The following is a 9,085-nucleotide window of genomic DNA, read 5'->3' as shown; positions in this document are numbered from 1 at the left end:
CATAATAGAATCGCGTTCTCCGTTTGTACTCACCTTTGCCGCGTCTTTTCCGAAACGCCTCCGAAGCCCTCGGCTTCCGCAGACCGTACAGGGCACGGATTTGGGCAAATGGTCGAGTTTCGCCGCACGCTGGACCTACGCGCTAACGTACGATGCGTTTTCCCCATCGTTCGCTCAGGTTGCACACGTGTGCATTTGCCACGCGGGACATTCGGGGGCATTTTGAACTCAAACAGCAAATGAGCGATTTACTGAAGAAGACACTGTAAACAAGAGGAAAGCCTTTTATTCTAAATTTGATATGTACAAGAGAAATGGCTGTGTGCCGTTTTTAATACATAATGAAAAAAGTCATATAAACCAATTGCACTGTGCTTACATTAGTCTCTTAATCACCATAGTACCTAATTAACAAAGGCAATGAGAATTAAAATAATACACAGGATAAACTCCACTGATAATGTGTGCAGGTGATCTCCATCACAAACAACAGGACAGCACGTCGGCGAACAAGACGACACAGACTGGGATGTCAGACACAGCTGTCAAGTGATAAAAAAGGACAAGCGGAGCATGGTACCAAGGTGTTTTAGATATAAAAAAAAAAATTTTTTTTTTTAAAAAATAACGATGCAGCCCGTCCTCTCGTCCAACGTGTGAGTGAGGCACTTTATGAACTCAGTCCAGGCAGAAGTGTCACCTGCTCCTTGGGGGGACACTTTCTGTCCGAGGAAGGAGGAGGGTTTCCCTCATTGATCGGTACGTGAAAGGATGAACGGTCCTGGGGTGGGTGCGTGTCGGGAGGGGGTTGTGAGAACGCACCAGACTTCGGACATCCCTCCGCTTTGGTCTCGGTGCAGGAAGCCGGCGGCACACTTCTAAAGACGTGCTCCAATAAATCACTGCTCAGGTCAATATTCCCTTTTAGCGTCCACTCCTCCTCCATCCCCACAGCCGCATCTGGTCCAAGTATCTCCTCCGGTTGCCGGGTGACACACGACACACACGGCAAGAGTCAGGCTACAGGCACGGCTTACACGGGAGGGCAAATCCCTGGCAGCAAGGTCGGTTACGGCGTGATTTCGGGACCTTGTTTCCTTAATTGGAGAAATTTGAGTTGGAAAAGAAGAAAGGAACACATCGGGAAGGGGGTGTGCGCCCCCCTCCATCCCCCTTGCTGCGGCTTCCCATCGAAACGAGCCGTTAATGAAAAATTCAGCGAGGACTGGGAGGCTGTAACTGGAGACACCCCCGTGCTCAGCGGCCGCCAGGAAGGCAGCCGAGCATCCGACCCGACCTGCCCCGCCCCGCCCCACCCCCACCGCGTCCCCTCCAACAGAGACAACACACAGCTGAATCTTTCATGAGCAACACTCATTAATAACGCATTCTGACCCCATTTACACAAATCCTGCCTCTCGGGGGGGATCTAAGAGTTACCGCCGGATCTCGGAGGGTTGACGTGAAGAGAAGCGGGAGGTGTGCTGGAGGTACCGGCAGGCACGTGAAGGGGGAGAAACGCAGACACGCCATTTGGGCATAAAGACAAATGCAAGGATTCATGCTCTGAACTGTGGGGTCGTGACCAGACTGAGCCCTTATTGCAGGGGGGGTGTGTGCGTGCGCTCATGTATTCGTGTCTGGTCCGTGCTTGTGATTGTCAGTGTGTGAGACATTGGCTCCCAGGGTGCATGCGTGCGCGCCCACACACACACAGCAAATGCCCTAACACAAAGGTAGAGGTGGGGTATAAGGGGGCGGAGGGCTGGTTATGATCAGCTGTCGTTCACAGCAGACACTGCGACCAAGGCACTGAGAGCGGGAGGAGGGTTCAACATGGCAGCTACTTTGTCAAAGTCCACGCTGCGTAAGGAAGGCGCTGATGAGGAGGATGGTACTGTGGTTGGGGAGGGATGGGGTTAGGGGTGGAGGGCAACAGGAATTCATAATACAGCAATGGATTCATTAAAAAATAAAAGTTCCAGTCTAACCGCTTCAAAGAGATCCGTCGTTTTACTCCCCGTTACGTGTTATTGCCGTGGTGCCGCATGTCTCCGCCCCCCTCACGGGAAGAACGGCCGCCCTTTCTCAATAGCCTGCAACCTGTTCAATCGGGCCAGCTGGGATGGGGAGGGGGGCACGTCCTGCCTGAAGGGCCCTTTGGGGGGCGTCGACGCGGGGTGCTTGAGGGGCGAGCCGGATTCATAGCCGCTGGGGGGATCCTGGGACGGGAGGTTCTTGGCCTTCGCCTCCTGCTCCCTGCGCCGCTGCTCTTGCCGCAGCAGCTCCTGCGCCTCGAGGAGAACGCGGGCGTTGAAGCCTCCCCCGCCCCCGCTCGCACCCGCCGGGTAGCCGTTGCGCGCGCCCTGGTAGCTGGAATAGCGCAGGTTCTCCTTAGCCGTCTGAAAGCCCTCTCCCGGGGGGCAGACCTTGTCCCAGGAGTCCTGCGACACAGTGCTGGGATTCTTGCGAGGCTGCCTGCACGCAGAAGGGAGCACAGGCTTTGGAGCCATAGACACAGGAGGGAGAGCAGCAAAACTGAAAGAAAAACTAGAAGCCATTAACAGCACCAAAGAGACACTCGCTGACAGACACAAACACGCAGACACTCGGCGGCGGCGGACAGGAAGGCCGTTCATCCCGCACCACCACTTACATTCATTTGGGCCGTGCGGATAGATGGGCGCATTCGCTTGAGAGACAGTAATGGTCGTGCTCCCCGCAAACCATTTTAATTATCCAGCGTATCGGAAAAGTGACGGAGCCCAGCGCCATTACGGCCCAAATATAAAATAGTCCCCTAAAAGCCATCAGCGCGAAGTCTTTCAGTTCAACTCGCGCGTTCATCGCTCGGCCCATTATTTCGACACATTAGGCTGATGCGCGGAGCGGCACGGCACAGATGGAACATGCGAGTCGCATGGCCCGGCGCACATCGGCGAACACGACCGTGTCCATCGGGGTTCCGCGTTAACGACTGTACGGGAATTTGCTTAAATGTTCGCAGTGGTACTGGTAGAACTGTTGTGACACCTGCCCGCTGGAGAAGTGGACAATAATTAAGGAAGAAAATTAAGAAATTTTCAGCCATAATAATAAAGAAAGCGTGTGATGCCACTAACTGGAGTTTTGTTTCAAAAAGTGCTCAAACATTACAGAAAGGAAGTGACAAAAGCCCGATGTCTTGCCATTTCCTTAAAAGAAACACTATTGGTAGCACTTTGTAATCAAAACGTCTCACACATTATGGCTAACGATGGGAATAAACACTGATTTTGGAGCAGAGGACTCCAATTGCGACAGAAAACGTGAGAAAAACTATCAAAACTTAGACAAATTAAGATGTAGCAGAACATTTACATCTTTGTGGAAAAGAACAGTTTCCTGGCCTGAAAGACAGTGAAAGTGGTCTGATGGGAACCATATGCACAAGTACACCGGACTGGGTTGGAAAAGAATCAAGATTTTTTTAAAAGATCTAAATCATATTGCATAGAAACAGTAATGAGTGAATTAACACTTAATTTTATTAAATTAAACTTTTCTCAAAAGAAACTAAGAGTGTTATTTACCCATTTATACAGCGGGGAAATTTTCACTGTATTAGTTCAGAATAAGTACCTTGATCAAGGGTACTGCAGCAGCAGGTGGAATTCGAACCCGAGTCCTCCGAGTCCAAAAGCATCAGTTCTAACCACTATGTTACCCGTTGCCCCAATAAATGCTTTTGTTGAGTTCCTGCCCATTAAAGGATACTTTAAAACTCAACATTTACTTTTGTCTTTCCAACAGGTGCAAAATTTCATGCCACTGGTAACATGTAACCTGCACGGTACTTTAAACTGTACTTGATGTGGGTAGGCTATGGGTGGGCTACGGATCCCTGTGTAAAACATAATTCCCAAAAGCACGTTAGAAATGCAGCACAAGAGACGCCGACAGCAGGTCGTCCTCGCAGACGTTCATCACACGTCCTGCAAGCTGCAGATGATCCCCATGCTTCTTCAGCAAAGGGAGCGACTGAAGGGAAGCACATGGCCGTCTTCACGCGGCGCACATCTCCGTGCAGAAATCAAAGCGGCGGCAGATGTTGGAACAGACTGTGAGCAAAGTCCTTCCGTTCCCTCCCTCCCTCCCGACTCCATCCTGCTGGAAAGCGCTTCCCTGGAAAGCTGCGCCGCCACGTTTCCCCAGCAGCTCATCGTCGTCTTGGGAAATTCTCATATTTAGTCGACGAATTAAAAAGCACACAATTTCCTGGTATTTTTATTCCACCGAGATTTCTTTACTGTGTGTTCCTGTGCTGGTAGCACAAAGTAAATGATTACTTTTTACAGAGATTCAAAAATAATTAAAATCAACACTGCTGCTTGGTGAACATAAGCTCAAAACAAATCATGCACAAATAAAGCAAAGTTGGTGGCACGGTGGCACAGCGGGTAGCGCTGGTGCCTCGCAGTTCCTGGGCTGTGCATTCAGGCACGGGTTTGAATCCGGCTCAGCGTGTGGAGTTTAAAGACGTGTTTAAAGAGTTAAAAGACGTGTGTCTCAGCTGGACTGCTCACTCTAACTTGCCCACAGTGTGCCGTGTGGTTACCCTACCTAGCCTTGCACCCTGTGTTTCCAAGATAGGCTCTGGACCACCATGACCCTGCCTTGAGTTAACAGTAGCTAATAGTAACAGACTGATGGGGTATGAGAAGGTTAAGAAGTGCTTATGAAGAGATATTTCTCCTTTGTGGTCCCACATAGTTCCAATCCAGTTGGGGATTACGCCTTGACCACGAAGTCAAGCAAACACAGCACTCAGGTTGCCGAAGACCACGACGTGCGCTAACGGCATCGGCCCCGGTCACTAACTGCACCTGCTCTGTGAGAGACGCTCCGACAGAGACCACAGACACCACGGCGTTGAGCTGCGGAAACCTGACCCCCCCTCCAAAAACCAAAGACATTCCTGCACAGATTTTCCCATCCCACCAACCCCCCTCCCCCGTGTCCTGAGTGACAACCGACTGACTGCGGTCCACTGCGACCGTGGTGTCACACCTGGAAGTTAACCTCAGTCAGCTGACCCTGTGACCTCTGTGGAGTTCAGTCTGATTTATGGCTACAAAATTATGGTTGTGTGTCTGGTTGCACAGACTTAACCTCTCTATATATTCTCGGCACAAACAGCACAGGAGTAAACCGTCTGGTGAAGAATTTCTTACCACAGGTGACCACTGGCAGCATGAAAACGAAATGAACCTGTTTACTGCCACTGTTTGAGCGAAGAGCCTCCCCAACGGTCTGTACAACCAAACTTCAGCCGCCATTAAACATTTCCTTATTTATTAAAGTATGTAAAGCTTAATCCGGAAACTTTTCTGCGTGCATCCGTTAACGTTCTGATTTGCATACACAAAAAGAGAATAAAGAAGATTTTTGAAATATTCAAGAACGACTATGGAAATGCAAATGCCGGCGTGAACCTGAGCCGGAGGGCTTAGTGTGGCAGGCGCTTCGAGCTCCGCTGACATTTGTGACAAAGGGAAAAAGGAGAGAGCGAACAACTCGCGCATTTTCTCTGCAATCTCACGGCGCAGCAGCCACAACCGCATCTGCCAACACACACTTTCCTTCTTCTTGTCCCAGACACACTTTAGGGTGGAGACGTTTAAAACCTGAAGGCGTTTCAATAATAAACTGCGCCGGTTTGCCTGACGTTACGTAAATAAAGGCTCAACGAGTTAAAACAGTCACCCAGTGACTGCACTTCTCACACGGAGAATATTACAGCCGCTGCGATTCCTTGAAAAGCAGCTCCCGTTAGTTTTCACTCCCTCCGTCAAATGACCCGGCTCTTGTGGTGTGACACGGGAATCCAAGACACGGTACCGCAAAACCTGCCCAGAAATCTGGGATACCTGCTTCCTTCTTCGCCAGTTTCCAGTGCCGAGAGCTCGAGAGCTGGGTGGAGAGAGACCGGGAGAGAGAGGGAGAAGGTGGTTCTTACCGTGGTAGCGAGCTGTACTGCCTCTGGGCCTGTTGAAAGGACTCACGCTCCTCCTGCCGCTGTCGCTGCACCTGCGTCTCCACCGACACGGAGTGGCGTCCCGAAGGCGTGTACGGGCCAACGGTGGGCTGAAAGAGAGGTGCAGAGCACCCGTGTCGCCGTTACTCGTGGGCACTTCCCCGGTGTGCGAGCTGTGGGCTCCACAGGCTCCACCGGAGAACAGGCACACACCTGTACACGTGCTTATGCTCGCAGAACTTGCCCACGGAAACAACAGGACACACCGACTGAACACTAGTAAAGACACGGGTTAGTAGCGTGTTAGGGAAGCAAACATGCTGGCAATACTTACTGAAACAGGTGATTATGCTTAACTGTTTTGGTAATCCACAGACACTACTTTGCCAACAAAAGGGCACCTGTGACATTTTTGTCTTTTTTTGTTAAACAAAATAAACCGTTAATGTTCCCTTTTACCCAAAAACAAACCAAAAATATATTTCACACATACTCTTGCAACGTGCTTTATAAGAGCAGAAGTGATTTTTTTAGGAAGCAATCCGTTTCATGACAACTCAATTACCGAAAGAGCCATCAAAGGGCATGCTCTATAAGTGGATCGCTTACACAGGACGTGAGCACTGTAAATGGATTAAGACACTATTTCTAAAAATACTCAGAGGCCACATTGAAGTAAGAACAGTGGATTGTTTGCTCTCATCGACCACATGGAACACTCCTGTTACTATGGTAATGCTGCGAAAAGCCTATATCTCCCATCTACGTAGCTAACGTTCTTACAAAAATGACATGTACATAGCCTGTACAGGGGTGAATCTCGTGAACACACGATGAACGACAACTATGGTGATTTGTTACTTAGCCTTACACAAGCTACCACTCTTCAACACTACTTTGAAGAACAAAGTATTTATATTATGAAGCTTTTTAGAAATAGAAACGTAAAAATATGTATTATCAGATTTTTACTAAAAATCTCATTGCTGCCAAGAGTCAAAATTTAAAATATCTACAATCAAATGCATAGTTTTTTTAATAACAGTTTTTAAAACAGCAACCCAAATCAAAATCTTGTTAAAAATGGGGAATTATCTAGAAATACAGTATGTTAACCTCAATTTACTATAAATATGAAAAATAATTTCAAGTGAAATTATGGTGTGCAGACACGTTTCTCGTAACATTTACACTTCAAGTTACAAAGATTAAAAGTCAGACTCTTCCGTGATACCTCATCAATAAATTAACATTGAAGATGAAGAGATGAGCTGGTCTTCTGTTTGTCGTACTGTGAAAATGTTTTTTTTTTCCCCCCCTCTATTTATAACCCCTACAATACCAAGGGTTCTCCTTGTTGTAACAGGATCTTGTTGAAAATCTTAAGGAAGTAAAATTTTAAGGAAATAATAATTTTGAAAGACATTTAAGGGCCTAAGATGATGATAGCAAATTTTTTCCTAAATCATCACAGCTGCACCCATTGTGAGCAAAAATGATAAGAATTCTCATTACTGTAACAGACAGTTTTCTCATCCAGTTTGGTTTAAAGTTCATAAGATTGACCATATAGGACTACAAAACATGGTGTGTAAAACATGAACACTATACTCTGTGTATAAAGGCTTCCAAGAGAGAGCCGCATTCCTGCTTCTCCAACAGACTCTCGTAATCAGAAAATTTAAGACCTGACAGGGCCTTCAAAATATGACTTCCTTTTAAGCTGTCAATAAAACACAGATCGCAAAAGGTGCTGTAATCAAGCTTGTAGACAATAAGCACCCGGATCTGCTCCGCAGAGAAGATGATGGACATCCTGACGCGGACAGCTGCAATAACATCACAATTAAACCCATTTAGAGTTGGGTCACATTTTTCAACTCTCCACAAAAGAAAATCACTTTTATTTTTCTTGTGAAGTGATTGCGAGTAATTTGGAGTTGAAAAGTACAGCAAACCACAGAGTCAAATCTTGGTACAAATCCTTCACAGGTAGCCCCCACGCAGCGGGGAATGATTTAGTACAATTAACAGAGGAAACTCTCAATCGCCATTCTGCAAGAAAACAATGCATTGTAAGACTTGACACTCGTTCAAAAGAAAAACCCAGGTGTGCTCACGGTCATCATTATTTAATATTTTTACTAATAATTATCTAAACATGGCGGCAGAGAAGGAAAGGACATTATGAAAAGACACACACCAAATGTGAACAAAAAGGAGGGAACTCCTGACCGCTAATAACGCAACAGGGACGTTTTCCAATGGCCGAGATCATGGACAGAACCAGGGCAGCTAGTGCAAACTCAACACAGGGTCAGGGTTGCACTGACGGCCAGTTGAACATTTGCTTGCGGACCCTGTGTTCCCCGTGTGACCAGCAGAACCCCAAATTCCCAGAATCCTAAAACATGCATATGGAACACATTTTCCCGCTAATGCACTCGAATGGCCTCCTAATCGACTCCTCCGAGGTCCCACAAAGACCCAGTCCGGCTCATTTGTTACCCTTGGGTCCAGTCCTGGCAGTAATTCTGGGCTTGTGCTTCCGGTGAGGGCCTGTTCATCAGTGCACTGAGTGTGGTCCACCCACTACCTGTTGCCTGTGATGCGACACCGCCTGGAGGTTTCCGCTACCCAAATGGTGGCAAAAGATGGGGAAGGCGACCCAAGCGACATTCCGCTTGTCCTTACAGAGGATCTACCGGCGTACAGCAGTAAGACCGAGCAGAACGAAGGTGGTGGAAACGTATTAAACGGAGGTGTGACTCGAACAGGATACGCCGCACCTCTTCATCTCCAGTTTCAGAGAAATGGCCTTTATCTTATCTGGCAGGAAGAAACTTAAAATGCACGTGTGGGAGAAGTGTATATCTTTGGCCGGTATGGATGAATAAAGACTCTCAAAATTGCCTCGGTATTATCTACGGCTATGTTCCTCGATAACGGTGTCTATACCGTGCAAAGTCGATAACCCCCCCACACATGCGAGACTGTACTTCGCCCGCCGTAGGACGGCCCCAGAGAAGGGAATAGGATACTATCCCATCTTCCATGCTTCGGCGGCTT

At 47.9% G+C, this 9,085-nt stretch overlaps 1 protein-coding gene across 8 annotated transcripts in view; it reads right to left on the bottom strand.

Annotated features, from left to right (window-relative positions):
• Positions 1–323: 323 nt before the first annotated feature.
• pard3aa (par-3 family cell polarity regulator alpha, a) overlaps positions 324–9,085 on the bottom strand; it is a 318,437-nt gene continuing 309,675 nt past the window's right edge. For 4 of the 8 annotated variants that reach the window (XM_029246101.1, XM_029246104.1, XM_029246099.1 and 1 more), the window contains 2 exons: positions 5,999–6,126; positions 324–2,538 (listed from right to left, as the gene is read on the bottom strand). In XM_029246101.1, coding sequence (XP_029101934.1) covers positions 2,064–2,538; positions 5,999–6,126 — 603 coding nt within the window. In that variant the 3' untranslated portion in view covers positions 324–2,063. The remainder of the gene's footprint in view (positions 2,539–5,998; positions 6,127–9,085) is intronic. The other 4 variants (XM_029246102.1, XM_029246106.1, XM_029246105.1 and 1 more) reach the window with 1 other exon arrangement.

Source organism: Scleropages formosus, chromosome 19 (assembly GCF_900964775.1).
Source record: "Scleropages formosus chromosome 19, fSclFor1.1, whole genome shotgun sequence".
NCBI lineage: Eukaryota > Metazoa > Chordata > Actinopteri > Osteoglossiformes > Osteoglossidae > Scleropages > Scleropages formosus.
This window is presented reverse-complemented; position numbering and strand designations above follow the sequence as displayed.